Source organism: Oncorhynchus keta, chromosome 14, assembly GCF_023373465.1.
Source record: "Oncorhynchus keta strain PuntledgeMale-10-30-2019 chromosome 14, Oket_V2, whole genome shotgun sequence".
NCBI lineage: Eukaryota > Metazoa > Chordata > Actinopteri > Salmoniformes > Salmonidae > Oncorhynchus > Oncorhynchus keta.
The window spans coordinates 22,370,416-22,386,348 of NC_068434.1; the positions used below are offsets into that span (position 1 = coordinate 22,370,416).

The 15,933-nt window shown below is 41.5% G+C and overlaps 1 protein-coding gene across 1 annotated transcript in view; it reads left to right on the forward strand.

Moving 5' to 3' along the window:
- The window catches only part of LOC118394041 (GDNF family receptor alpha-2-like), an 88,141-nt gene extending 77,064 nt beyond the window's left edge, over positions 1-11,077 (forward strand). The window contains exons 7-9 of the mRNA XM_052461314.1: positions 912-1,078; positions 4,148-4,198; positions 9,457-11,077. Coding sequence (XP_052317274.1) covers positions 912-1,078; positions 4,148-4,198; positions 9,457-9,597 — 359 coding nt within the window. The 3' untranslated portion in view covers positions 9,598-11,077. The remainder of the gene's footprint in view (positions 1-911; positions 1,079-4,147; positions 4,199-9,456) is intronic.
- Positions 11,078-15,933: the final 4,856 nt, after the last annotated feature.

A 15,933-nucleotide genomic window follows, 5' to 3' on the forward strand; every position in this document is an offset into this window, starting at 1 on the left:
TCGTCGCCAGACCCACTGGCTCCAGGTCATCTACAAGTCCATGCTAGGTAAAGCTCCGCCTTATCTCAGTTCACTGGTCACGATGGCAACACCCATCCGTAGCACGCGCTCCAGCAGGTGTATCTCACTGATCATCCCTAAAGCCAACACCTCATTTGGCCGCCTTTCGTTCCAGTACTCTGCTGCCTGTGACTGGAACGAATTGCAAAATCGCTGAAGTTGGAGACTTTTATCTCCCTCACCAACTTCAAACATCAGCTATCCGAGCAGCTAACCGATCGCTGCAGCTGTACATAGTCTATTGGTAAATAGCTCACCCTTTTCACCTACCTCATTCCCATACTGTTTTTATACTGTTTTTATTTATTTACTTTTCTGCTCTTTTGCACACCAATATCTCTACCTGTACATGCCCATCTGATCATTTATCACCAGTGTTAATCTGCAAAATTGTATTATTCGCCTACCTCCTCATGCCTTTTGCACACATTGTATATAGACTGCCCATTTTTTCTACTGTGTTATTGACTTGCTAAATTGTTTACTCCATGTGTAACTCTGTGTTGTCTGTTCACACTGCTATGCTTTATCTTGGCCAGGTCGCAGTTGCAAATGAGAACTTGTTCTCAACTAGCCTACCTGGTTAAATAAAGGTGAAATAAAAAATAAAAAAAAACTTAGCTTTGGCACTCTCAAAAAAACAAAGTTAAGCTAAATAGTCAACTGACAAAACACTGTTACCTTGCTTGTTAAGGAACTGCACATGGACTAACTGACCAAAAAATAGGTAGATCAACGCCCACACCCAAAATTGGGCAAAGGACCAAAAAGTTGACTTCGAGCTGACTGTTATCTGCCCCAACAATGGGAAGACAGTCAAGACAAATTACTTTATCTCTTTGTCTCCACAGGAAATGCCATTCAAGCATTTGGTTATGGAACAGACAGTCTCTCCCACAAAGCTGAGTCGGTCCCATCGACCCCCTCCATGAAGCCTGGATTAGAGACCTCAATCAGCACCTCAGAGCCTCTAGATAACCCCAATGATGTCCAGCCTGAGGATGAGGCCAACGGGAAGGTACATTACCAGCTACTATAGCACCTGCTGCCACATTCCAATTACCAGGGTCATGTTCATTATTAGGGCATGCGATGGAAAACGTTTAAAAGCGTTTTGTAGCTGAAAACGAATTCATGTTTTTTAATGGACAATACCAGGATGTCTCTCCCTGTTCAGTAAAAAAAAATCCTTTAGGTGCCTAATGAACGTGACCCATTCATCACCTTGCTATAGATTCAATGAAAACTGGTAAACATGGGTATATTCAGTGGGGTGAAATATTTTGAATGTTGCAGATATTTCATAGAGCTGACAATAATTGCTGTTCTACATTAAACAGAATCATGTCAGTCATATATGCGGTGGAGTATATAAATCCAAATGTGCGTATGAAGATGTTTTTGACCTATCCCATAGACCCAGTTACTGTGTTTGATCGAATACTGAATTGGGACCTTGGTATGGCTTTAAACAAGAACAGTAATTGGTTTTATTACATGAGTTATATATAATTCCATGTTTCATGCATGGCTGAGAAACAACATAGTTTTGGCATCATTATTATATATGGAAAGACTCCTATAAAGATGTTGAATGCTGAGCAATTTCAGGCTTTCAAATCCATTAAATGGTCATCTCTTACACTGTTCTGTACATAACCCACATTGTGATAAAGACAGCAAATTAATACCTTAAAAATGGTGTGAGGGAGAGAATGAATGAATAAGCCACACCGATAACATTAACAGTAGGAGGTAGAGGGGAGCAGTTGAATTGCTTTCTCCAAAGGTTCTGTATGTATGTCAGTATTGATGCACCGCTCTGTGCCTCTCTCGCTGCAGTGCAATGCTTAATTTATTGTAAAAATGGTAATTAGGAAACAATAAGACGTGTGATTACTCAAGCAGGAAGTTTATAATTAGAGAGGGAGCCGGTGGGGACATTTTGGGTGGCCCTTCATTCTGCAGCAACTATGCTTGGCAATTAAAACTTGTCAAACTTCCATCGTAGATTAGCTGGGGGAATGCTGATATGACTCCTCTTGGAAAAAGACTGGCTGTCTCGCCTTGTAAATCTCATGTGTGCTCAGGACCACACGCATGCTGGTGTCCAGTTAGTGGAATTGTTATGCAAAGGAAATTGCGTAGTCTGCTGTCTGTTTGATGGCTGGACAGGCTTTCCCAGACACTTGATAAGTAATCTGAAGTTTTGATTGATAAATGAGGCCCATGGAGAATTACACCCAATTGGGCTGTGCTGCTCAAGCTTAATTCCCTCTCAAGTCAATTTCCCTGTATTCGGTATCACCAGTAACAGGTCAATTGTGCTAGTTTGTTGACTTGTAAAGCTTTATTCTTCCTTGAATAATGTTAGCTATGGCCTAATGTCCTGGAAATTCTACCTTATTCAGTCAATATCTATGTGCTCAAAATGTGTTCTCAAAAGATCGAAGGAGAGGAGATATCTAGGTGACATATCACTTTGTCTTATCGCTGTTAACAACTTTTGTATTTTCAACCCTCTGGAAAGTTTCAGGAAGTGAAACTGTTGAGGGCTGTTGAATGTATAGGGGAATGAATAATGTGGATAAGACGCCATTTTCCCTACCAATCAGGATTTCAATTAATTCAGTGGACAGGCCTTAAGAGTGGTGCTAACATTTATTAATGGAGAGGTTTGGGAAGAAGCATTTCACTAAATTAAACTTAATTTAGTTTAGGAAAATAATTCCATTTAGCCTACAGAGGAAGTAGGATAAGCAAAAAAACATTTCCCATTGAACATGTTATTATATGAATTACTATATTGATTCTACTAACGTTCTCTACTTCTGTATTTTTCCACAACATTTTTGTAAGCATTTCAGTGTATTCAGATCTATTTAAGAATCCATTGTGCCGTAACCATTGGGATAAATGTGTGGTCCAATAGTTGTAAATACTATGTTGGTGCAGCCTTTGCATAGATATGTGCAAGCACTTTAACACGACCTGAAAATACCAACTCTGTCGTTGCCCTTGTCATTGCTCACTGCCTGGCGGTGCTGTGTGTAGAATAGAGCCCCTAATGTCACTGCCATTTCAGCTGTTTGTAAATGGGGATCAAAAGGTATTTTAAATGTTCCATTGTAATTGTCTGCCTATGTACAAGTGACTCAGAAAATGACAAACTCACTATGATGTCTTTGTAGCACTCACAGTATGGGAGTTCCACATATTGTCTTTCTGTGTCTATGTTCCTGCAGAAACCTGATTGGAATTTAAATGACACATCTTAACAGGTTTTTTAAATCAGGAAAATAATGCCTTTTTGTATTCTTTTTGGATAGTCGTGTTATGTAAGTGGACCATTGTATAAGTGAGAATTAGCCCCCTCTTCAGAGTCAATTTCAGCTTTTGTGCCCTTGACTGTACAGTACATTGTGTTGATTTTCAACTCAATTGAATGTAATTGATTGTGGACCAACCCTGGGTTACCTAATAACCAGCCCTGAAAAACACATCTGAACATTACTGTTCGACAAAGCTCTGATCAATTGTAAAACGTACTCCTGCTACATGTTTAGCTACTTTTTCAAAACAAAATTAATAATATCCTGTTATCCCCAAAAACATGTTGTGTGTGGCTGTGTGAGTATCTGTGTGTGCATGCGTGTTTGTGTGCATGTCTATGTGTGTCTGTGTGTGTGTAAAAATATTGGCTGCAGACAAAGATCTGGACCGATGTCAACAGACTGCTGCCACACATCACTGCACCTGCTAATTAATTGGCTTTTAGTTGCGGATGTGTTTGCTGCATTGTCAAGCAAAGATTGCTTTTTTGGCAACTGTCGTTTAACCATTTCTCTGTACAGTCACACATCTGAAACCAAGCTCTTCCTTAATAAATAAAGCCTTTCTTTTCACCTAAAGCCCACACAAAAACATCTCTCAGTGCTTATATAACTTGACCGTTTACTATTTATTATCATTATTGTATTTTTCTAAAACAGTTTGGCCATGTTGTGTTACCTTGTTTTGTATATACTGCTGTTAGAACATGAGGAGTTGGAAGATAATATCTGACTGTGTTTTTCTCTGTGTACAGGGAAATGTACCAAAGTGGAATCTCTCAAAAGGCTACATTGGTGGAGATGAGGTAAGTAAGGAGGGAATATTTCATGTTTCTGTTGATGTGCTATGGTTTTTCAGGGGGAAATGGCGCCTCTGTAAACCGAGGAAGCTGCACTTACTGAGCCTTCATTAAGTATTCACACCCCTTGACTTATTCCACATTTTGTTGTGTTACAGGCAGATTTTTTTTGTCACCGTTCTATACACAATACCCCATAATGTTGAAGTGAAATTGTTTTTCAAAATCTTTACAAATGAAAACTATCTAGTTAGTAAGGGAGAAAGGGGGATACCAAGTCAGTTGTAGTGCTGAATGCATTCAACTGAAATGTGTCTTCTGCATTTAACCCAACCCCTCTGAATCTGAGAGGTGCGGGGGGCTGCCATAATCGACATCCACGTCTTCGGCGCCCGGGGAACAGTGGGTTAACTGCCTTGCTCAGGGGCAGAACGACAGATTTTTACCTTGTCAGCTTGGGGATTAGATCCAGCAACATTTCAGTTACTGGCCCTTGAACCACTCGTATTCAATCCCTTTGTTATAGCAAACCTAAATCAGCTCAGGAGTAAAAATGTGCTTAACAAAACAGACAATAAGTTGCATTGACCAGGGAGGTAAAAAAAAAAGCAGACACTGAATTTGCCTTTGAGCATGGTGAAGTTATTAATTACACTTTAATTGGTATATCAATACACCCAGTCACCACAAAGATACAGGCATTCTTCCTAACTCAGTTACCGGAGAGGAAGGAAACCACTCAGGGATTTCACCATGAGGCCAGTGGTGACTTTAAAAGAGTTACAGAGCTTAATGGCTGTGACAGGAGAAAACTGATGATGGATCATCAACATTGTAGTCCACAATACTCCACAATACTAACCTATTTGAGTGAAAAAAGGAAGCCTTTAGAGAATAAAACTATTCCAAAACATGCATCCTGTTTGAAACAAGGCACTCAAGTAATACTGCAAAAATATTGGCAAAGCAATTCATTTTTTGTCTTGAATACCAAGTGTTATATTTGGGGCAAATCCATTACAACACATTACTGAGTACCACTCTCCATATTTTCAAGCATAGTGGTGGCTGCATCATGTTATGGGTATGGTTGTAATAAGGGATGCACGATATATCGGTAAGCATAGCGAAATCGGCCGATATTAGCTGCAAATTCCAACATCGGCCCGATGTCTAGTTTACCGCCGATGTGCAAAACCGATGTCAAAGCTGATGTGCATACCTATATAACGTAGGTAGATGACGTGCATACCTATATAACGTAGGTAGATGACGTGCATACCTATATAACGTAGGTAGATGACGTGCATACCTATATAACGTAGGTAGATGACGTGCATACCTATATAACGTAGGTAGATGACGTGCATACCTATATAACGTAGGTAGATGATGTGCATACCTATATAACGTAGGTAGATGACGTGCATACCTATATAACGTAGGTAGATGACGTGCATACCTATATAACGTAGGTAGATGACGTGCATACCTATATAACATAGGTAGATGATGTGCATACCTATATAACGTAGGTAGATGACCTGCATACCTATGTAATGTAGGTAGATGATGTGCATGCCTATATAACGTAGGTAGATGACGTGCCATACCTATATAACGTAAGTAGATGATGTGCATACCTATATAACGTAGGTAGATGATGTGCATACCTAAATATATATTTAGGTAGGTGAATAATTACAATTTTGCAGATTAACACTGGAGTGATACATGATCAGATGGTCATGTACAGGTAGAGATATTGGTGTGCAAAAGAGCAGAAAAGTAAATAAATAAAAACAGTATGGGGATGAGGTAGGTAAAAATGGGTGGGCTATTTACCGATAGTCTATGTACAGCTGCAGCGATCGGTTAGCTGCTCAGATAGCAGATGTTTGAAGTTGGTGAGGGAGATAAAAGTCTCCAACTTCAGCGATTTTTGCAATTCGTTCCAGTCACAGGCAGCAGAGAACTGGAACGAAAGGCGGCCAAATGAGGTGTTGGATTTAGGGATGATCAGTGAGATACACCTGCTGGAGCGCGTGCTACGGATGGGTATTGCCATCGTGACCAGTGAACTGAGATAAGGCGGAGCTTTACCTAGCATGGACTTGTAGATGACCTGGAGCCAGTTGGTCTGGCGACGAATATGTAGCGAGGGCCAGCCGACTAGAGCATACAGGTCACAGTGGTGAGTGGTATAAGGTGCTTTAGTGACAAAACGGATGGCACTGTGATAAACTGCATCCAGTTTGCTGAGTAGAGTGTTGGAAGCAATTTTGTAGATGACATCGCCGAAGTCGAGGATCGGTAGGATAGTCAGTTTTACTAGGGTAAGTTTGGCGGCGTGAGTGAAGGAGGCTTTGTTGCGGAATACAAAGCCGACTCTAGATTTGATTTTCGATCTTCTGGAAGGAGAGTTTACAGTCTAGCCAGACACCTAGGTACTTATAGATGTCCATATATTCAAGGTCGGAACCATCCAGGGTGGTGATGCTGGTCAGGCGTGCGAGTGCAGGCAGCGAACGGTTGAAAAGCATGCATTTGGTTTTACTAGCGTTTAAGAGCAGTTGGAGGCCACGGAAGGAGTGTTGTATGGCATTGAAGCTCGTTTGGAGGTTAGATAGGACAGTGTCCAAGGACGGGCCGGAAGTATATAGAATGGTTTCGCCAGGGAATCGCCCGCAGCAAGAGCAACATCATTGATATATACAGAGAAAATTGTCGGCCCGATGATTGAACCCTGTGGCTCCCCCATAGAGACTGCCAGAGGACCGGACAGCATGCCCTCCGATTTGACACACTGAACTCTGTCTGCAAAGTAGTTAGTGAACCAGGCAAGGCAGTCATCCAAAAAACCGAGGTTACTGAGTCTGCCGATAAGAATATGGTGATTGACAGAGTCGAAAGCCTTGGCAAGGTCGATGAAGACGGCTGCCCATACTGTCTTTTATCGATGGCGGTTATGATATTGTTTAGTACCTTGAGCGTGGCTGAGGTGCACCCGTGACCGGCTCGGAAACCATGATTGCACAGCGGAGAAGGTACGGTGGGATTCGAGATGGTCAGTGACCTGTTTGTTGACTTGGCTTTCGAAGACCTTAGATAGGCAGGGCAGGATGGATATAGGTCTGTAACAGTTTGGGTCCAGGGTGTCTCCCCCTTTGAAGAGGGGGATGACTGAGGCAGCTTTCCAATCCTTGGGGATCTCAGACGATATGAAAGAGAGGTTGAACAGGCTGGTAATAGGGGTTGCGACAATGGCGGCGGATAGTTTCAGAAATAGAGGGTCCAGATTGTCAAGCCCAGCTGATTTGTACGGGTCCACGTTTTGCAGATCTTTCAGAACATCTGCTATCTGGATTTGGGTAAAGGAGAACCTGGAGAGGCTTGGGCGAGTCGCTGCGGGGGGCGCGGAGCTGTTGGCCGAGGTTGGAGTAGCCAGGCGGAAGGCATAGCCAGCCGTTGAGAAATGCTTGTTGAAGTTTTCGATAGTCATGGCTTTATCGGTGGTGACCGTGTGACCGTGTTACCTAGCCTCAGTGCAGTGGGCAGCTGGGAGGAGGTGCTCTTGTTCTCCATGGACTTCACATATAACGTAGGTAGATGACGTGCATACCTATATAACGTAGGTAGATGATGTGCATACCTATATAATGTAGGTAGATTACGTGCATACCTATATAACGTAGGTAGATGACGTGCATACCTGTATAACGTAGGTAGATGACGTAATGACACCGCGAAAAATATAGAGCTACACGTGCAACACAGCATTCCTAACCTAGCCAACAATGTCTGCTGTGTGGATCGAGCAGTCAACAAATTGAGCAGTCATTTGAAAGAGTAAGAAAATTTCAGCGAGACAACTCAAAGGCGAAATCCATTAACACCAAAATAAGGGAATTAATTGCCCTTTGACAATCAGCCATTCTCTGTCGTGGATGATGTTGGCTTTCGCTGACTGGTCGAGCACCTCAAGCCCTGGTACAGTACACACTACCAAGTAGGCACTATTTTCACTACCAAGTAGACACTATCATCCCTAGTTGTAATTGTTAAGGACTGGCTAGTGTTTTTGGATAAAAAGAAACAGAATAGAGCTAAGCACAGGCAGAGGAAAACCTGGCTCAGTCTGCTTTCCACCAAACACCGGGAGATAAATTCACCTTTCAGCAGGACAATAACCTAAAACACAAGGCCAAATCTACACTGGAGTTGGTTACCAAGAAGACAGTGAATGTTCCTGAGTGGCCAAATTACAGTTTTGACTTAAATCTACTTGAAAATCTATGGCAAGACCTGAAAATGGTTGTCTAGCAAAGATCAACAATCAATTTGACAGAGCTTGAAGAATTTAGAAAATAATAAATGGGCAAATTTAACGCAATCCAGGTGGGTGTGGAAAGCTCTTAGAGACTTAGCCAGAAAAAGGTGCTTCTACAAGGTATTGAGTCAGGGGTGTGATACTGTATTTCTGTATTTGACTTTCTATAAATTTGCCAACATTTCTAAAAACATGTTTTCACTTTGTCATTATGGGATATTGTGTGTAGATGGGTGAGAAAAAAAATGGGGAATATATCAAGGGGTATGAATACTTTCTGATGGCACTGTACTTGAAGGCAAAGGGTTTGCTACAGTAGGTGTTGCAGGAATGAGAGCAAATTGAAAACACATTCAAAATGCTTACAATGTTATGGAAAAGCACATAATAAGGCCATAGTAGAATGGGCATTACTGAGTAACTCTCTGGGGTGTACAATATCTAGAACATGTTGCTTCTATACTTTCTTCTAATGTACTGTACAACATACTGTAGTTGCCTTTCGCATTGCTTGCTGTTGTCCATGGTGAAATGACTGAATGTCCTGTCTTCACGTAGCGAAGTGACTAATAAACAAAATAAACATATCCAAATAGCTAAGTGTCAGATTAGTAACCCATATGTGCTATGCCTGTACTATAGCTTGTGCTTTCCTTGAAAGTAATGTTTAAAACGTTTAAGCTGGCGTTACCTAAAGGGGATTGAGAGGGAAGCCTTAGCTCTGCACTGTGCCAATACATGGAAAAGCAGAGAGTGCACCCAAAAGACTGCAACAGCAGTCACTTTCAACATATTTCATATGTGCCTCAAATGTGTTCATGTTTTTATTCAGTTGGAGTGGCTGTGGTTCAGTGTTTTACCCGTTCTATGTAAAACACAACACTTGGACTCACTGAGTCATTTCTAACCTTTCCACATGTTGTCCTCCACTCAGCCATTACTGGAGCCCAGCAGTGGTTACGATGGCCTGACCAGACCCAAGGGTCCTCCTGAAGACGGGTCACCCTGTGTCTGTGCCAGTGTCTGGGCGCTGCTGCTCAGCCTGACCGCCGCCGTGGCCAACTATGCCCTATAAACCTCCCCGTGGGTGGTCGGTGACCAACAAGCTGATCCCCAACACAGAAGCTTGTTTGAGGATGTTTTTTTCTTTCTCCCAGGCATTGTCATGCTATTTCAAAAAGGAGAGGCAGAGAGAACACAATCTGAGATAAACTGAAATATTATTTATTTGATGTAACATTTTGGGTTTTGAGGACAACCATGATCAAGAAAATGGCTTATGGACCCTTATCGTGGTGAAGCCTCAGTGGCCGTTGGCAGTGGCTGTCTTCCCATCAGTAACACTGACAAAGACTCAAAGTATCATGTCAAAGACTTCTGCACTGCTGTCGTGACAAAGAGGAGAGCGAGAAAGACAGAGCAAGAGAGTGAAAGAGAGAGAGTGTGAGAGATGGAAATAGAGGGAGAGAGCTATGCTGTCTGTCACACGTTTTCCTCTTGAAACAGTGCTTGCCTTTTTAAAGGGACAAATCTCAAACTTTGTTTCCATTACTTGCAGACACAGAAGAATTATGATATTTGTGTCTTTTCAAAAGTGTAAGGCCTAGATTCAATCAGATCAAGCATTAACCAGTGATAGCACAGCTGTGGTTTTGGCCATGTTGGAGGTAGAACTGCGTTGGAGCTCTTGTGATCATGGTCACGAAATCACACCTGTCCCACTCATGTTAGAAGTTCAGAACGAGAAAGTGTAGGTTATATAGATATATTTACTCTCAAATTGAAAATCATTCAACTAAATACTGAGGATTTCTATCAGCCTAATGAAGATGTAAATTACATCTCACATTCCAGTGTTCCAACTTAGAAACAAGGCTGCATGTGATTTATATTAACGTGACTCTGTGCAGCCAATGGCAATGACAGTTGTAACACAGTTCCACCTCTGACACCATCAAAACATCAGCCATGCGGATGTCGGCTGAAGCGGATCTGATTGAATCGGCCCTAAATCAAAATTCAACTCAGTGTTTCCATGTTGGTATAGTAACGGTGAACATTATCTATTTTTTCAGCAGACAAAAAAATGAAACACAATGTTAACTGGTTCTTATTGTTGATAATGAGTTAGAGTAAATATCCACACCGTCTGTGTATATAACAAACTGTTTTCTTTCAATCAACCAATATAAAATAAACTGTTTTCTTTCAATTAACCTGTATAAAATGAACGGTTTTCTTTCAATCAACCAAGATAAAATAAACTGCTTTCTTTCAATCGACCTGTAAAAAATAAACTGTTTTCTTTCAATCAACCAATTTGACCTTTTGGTATTACCTTATGGTCAAGGCGATATGACGGCACTGTATTGTTGAGTACACAGAACCAATTTTGAGGGCAAAGTTGGCACTGTCTATGAAGAAAAAGTTGCCAATGATACTGGTTGTATGCCTTTGTTATTTGTATTTATTTTTGTCTATACAGGTTCAGATCATAGTCAAATATAATGTATAGAGGGATGAAATTAAATTAGCTCCATTTGCTTGGAAAGTCATTGCCTGTGTGTATTGTAGTGTCCTTTGTACAGTGCAAATACATGTGGCCTTGCCTATTGTACCACATTCTCCAGCTCATGGGACATTGCAACACATAGTGACACTTTACCAAAGGAATCATTCAAATGGATTTATGTCGAAACAACACAAGCCATCAGATCAATATTTGACTACATAAATGCCTGGGATTGAACCCTTCTGTTTCCATTGGACTGTTCCAACAGAGGTGTCTATAAATACTCACAGTTTATAGCTGCTGCACATTCTGCTGTGTTGAGTTTTTTCCCCAATGAATCTTTTTTTTGGATTGGTCAGTTTGTAGCTGAGTCTTGCAAATGACATCATGACGCGCGGTCTATAATTGATTACAATATTGGCTCTGGCCTCCTATGATGCCAATCAAATGCATGAGATAAATTAAGAGTTTTGACATGTAGTAATGTAAAGATATAACTGATCACAATTCACCCCTCACGCAGTGTAGGTCCGGGGATAAGGGTAAATTGGGGTTTCAGCATTTCTTATACAGTTAACTTAAATTTATGCTGAAAGATTCACACAAAACTGAACAATTTTTAAAATTATTACTGCAAACATGACCACTCAATAGAAGTGAAGACTGAAAACCCTGAAAACAAAGACTGCACACAAAGTAGTTCCTAACAATAAATATATCACGTGTGGCAGCTTAAATAAGGAGAGAGGTGGAGAGTGCTCAAAGATGGGATGTCATGGTTACCTGTGTGTATGAGTGTATAAGTGATTGAAAGAGTGAGAAGGAAAATTGTGTGAGAGGCAAAATTGTGTGTGTGCATGTGTGTTTGTGCATGTGTGTTTGTGTGCATGTCTGTGTGTGCGAGATCTCAAAGCAGGAATGTGCTAGAGGTGCGGTTTTATAAAGATGCGGCTGGAGTCAGGGAAAATAAGAAAGCGGCAGGTTGGTGTGCGTTCACACTTGATTGATGAGCCAGTGGGATGATGTTTCTTATCAACACTCTGCACATGTCGGTGAGAGCAGTAAGGTTTACCAGACTGGGGATCCTCCAATCAGAGACAGCTCCACTTCCTTCCCATAATTCCACTTGTTTCAGTGACACCTGCCTGTGTGACTGTTTTCTCTTTGGCATTGTGAAATACTGAACATCATGAAGATGTAGGATCTTAATTTGAGCTAGTTTGCTACAGGAGGAAAATAATCCTGCATAAAAAACAAATGTGAATTATTGTGAGTGTTACAATTAATGGACATTTGTGTAGGGGTTGACATACAGTTGAAGTCATAAGTTTACAAACACTTAGGTTGGAGTCAATAAAACACGTTTTCAACCACTCCACAAATTTCTTGTTAAAAACTATAGTTTTGACAAGTCGGTTAGGACATCTACTATGTGCATGACACAAGTCATTTTTCCAACAATTGTTTACAGACAGATTATTTAACTTATAATTCACTGTATCACAATTCCAGTGGGTCAGAAGTTTATATACATTAAGTTGACTGTGCCTTTTAAACAGCTTGGAAATTTCCAGAAAATGATGTAATGGCTTTAGAAGCTTCTGATAGGCTAATTTACATAATTTGAGTCAATTGGAGGTGTACATGTGGATGTATTTCAAGGACTACCTTCAAACTCAATGCTCTTTGCTTGACATCATGGGAAAATCAAAAGAAATCAGCCAAGACCTCAGAAAAATAATTGTAGACCTCCACAAGTGTAGTTCATCCTTGGGAGCAATTTCCAAACGCCTAAAGGTACCACATTCATCTGTACAAACAATAGTACGGAAGTATAAACACTATGGGACCACTCAGCCGTCATACTGCTCAGGAAGGAGATGCGTTCTGTCTCCTAAAGATGAACGTACTTTGGTGTGAAAAGTGCAAATCAATCCCAGAACAACAGCAAAGGACCTTGTGAAGATGCTGGAGGAAACAGGTACAAAGTATCTATATCCACAGTAAAACGAGTCCTATATCGACATAACCTGAAAGGCCGCTCAGCAAGGAAGAAGCCACTGCTCCAAAACCGCCATAAAAAAGCAAGACTACGGTTTGGAACTGCACATGGGGACAAAGATCGTACTTTTTGGAGAAATGTCCTCTGGTCTGATGAAACAAAAATAGAACTGTGAAACAGGTGGGTGGCAGCATCATGTTGTGGGGGTGCTTTGCTGCTTGAGGGACTGGTGCACTTCACAAAATAGATGGCATCATGAGGCAGGGCAATTATGTGGATATATTGAAGCAACATCTCATGACATCAGTCAGGAAGTTAAAACTTGGTCGCAAATGGGTCTTCCAAATGGATAATGACCCCAAGCATACTTCCAAAGTTGTAGCAAAATGGCTTAAGGACAACATAGTCAAGGTATTGGAGTGGCCATCACAAAGCCCTGACCTCAATCCTCTAGAAAATCTGTGGGCAGAACTGAAAAAATGTGTGCGAACAAGGAGGCCTACAAACCTGACTCAGTAATGCCAGCTCTCTCAGGAGGAATGGGCCACAATTCACCCAACTTATTGTGGGAAGCTTGTGGAAGGCTACTCAAACCATTTGACCCAAGTTAATCAATTTAAAGGCAATGCTACCAAATACTAATAGAGTGTATGTAAACTTCTGACCCACTGGGAATGTGATGAAAGAAATAAAGCTGAAATAAATAATTCTCTCTACTATTATTCTGACATTTTACATTCTTCAAATAAAGCGGTGATCCTAACTGATCTAAGACAGGGACTTTTTACTAGGATTAAATGTCAGGAGTTGTGAAAACCTGAGTTTAAATGTATTTGGCTAAGGTGTATGTAAACTTCCGACTTCAACTGTAAGGTCCCACAGTTGACAGTGCATGTCAAAGCAAAAACCAAGCCATAAGGTTGAAGGAATTGTCCGTAGAGCTCAGAAACAGGATTGTATCGAGGCACAGATCTGGGGAAGGGTACCAAAAAATGTCTGCAGCATTGTTGGTCCACAAGAACACAGTGGCCTCCATGATTCTTAAATGAAAATAAGTTTTGAACCATCGAGATTCTTCCTAGAGCTGGCCGCCTGGCCAAACTGAACAATCAGGGGAGATGAGCCTTTATCAGGGAGGCGAACAAAGCTTTAGAGTTCCTCTTTGGAGATGGGAGAACCTTCCAGAAGGACAACCATCTCTGCAGCACTCCACCAATCAGGCCTTTATGGTAGAGTAGCCAGACGGAAGCCACTCCTCGGTAAAAGGCACATGACAGCCTGCTTGGAGTTTGCTAAAAGGCACCTAAAGACTCTCAGACCATGACAAATAAGATTCTCTGGTCTGATGAAACCAAGATTAAACTCTTTGGCCTGAATGCCAAGCATCACTTCTGGAGGAAACCTGGCACCATCCCTACGTTAAAGCATGGTGGTAGCATTATCATGCTGGGGGGGATGTTTTTCAGTGGCAGGGAATAGGAGACGAGTCAGGATTAAGGGAAAGGACCTCAGACGGGGACGAAGGTTCACCTTCCTACAGGACAACGACCCTAAGCACACAGCCAAAACAACGCAGGAGTGGCTTCTGAGACATGTCTCTGAAAGTGCTTAAGTGGTTCAGCCAGAGCCTGGACTCGAACCCAGTCGAACATCTCTGGAGAGACCTGTAAATAGCTGTGCAGCAAATGCTCCCCATCCAACCTGATATTTTATTTTTATTTTTTATTTCACCTTTATTTAACCAGGTAGGCCAGTTGAGAAAAATGTCTCATTTACAACTGCGACCTGGCCATGATAAAGCATAGCAGTGTAACAAAAACAACAACACAGAGTTACACATAAACAAATGTACAGTCAATAACACAAAATAAAATAAAAATAGACAAATCTATGTACAGTGTGTACAAATGTAGAAGAGTAGGGAGGATGGCAATAAATTGGCCCTAGATGTGAAAATAATTCACATTTAGCATTAACACTGGAGTGATAGATGTGCAGATGATGATGTGCAAGTAGAGCTACTGGGGTGCAAAAGAGCAAGACGGTAAGTAATACTTTGAGGATGAGGTAGTCGGTGTGCTATTTACAGTTACAGTATATTGGTAAGCTGCTCAGACAGCTGATGCTTAAAGTTAGAGATGGAGATATAAGACTCCAGCTCCAGAGATTTTTGCAATTCGTTCCAGACATTGGCAGCAGAGAACTGTAAGGAAAGGTGGCCAAAGTAAGTGTTGGCTTTGGGGATGACCAGTGCAATATACCTGCTGGAGCGCGTGCTACAGGAGGGTGTTGCTATGGTGACCAGTGAGCTGAGATAAGGCGCCGCTTTACCTAGCAAAGACTTATAGATGACCTGGAGCCAGTGGGTTTGGTGACGGATATGTAGTGAGGGCCAGCCAATGAGAGCATACAGGTCGCAGTAGTGGGTAATATATGGGGCTTTGGTGACAAAACGGATGACACTGTGATAGACTACATCCAGTTTGCTGAGTAGAGTGTTGGGGGTTCTTTTGTAAATGAGATCACTGAAGTCAAGGATCTGTAGGATATTCAGTTTTACAAGGGTATGTTGTGCGGCATGATAGAGCGTGAGAGGATCTGCAGAGAAGAATGGGAGAAACCCCCCAAATACAGGTGTGCCAAGCTTGTAGCGTCATCAATCAATCAATCAATCAATCAATCAAATGTTTTTATAATGGCCTTTTTACATCAGCCGAAGTCACAAAGTGTTATACAGAAACCCAGCCTAAAACTCCAAACAGCAAGTAAGGCAGATGTAGAAGCATGATGGCTAGGAAAAACTCCCTTGAAAGGAACCTAGATACCCAATAAGAATCGAGGCTGTAATCGCTGCCATAGGTACTTCAACAAAGTACTGAGTAAAGGGTCTGAATACT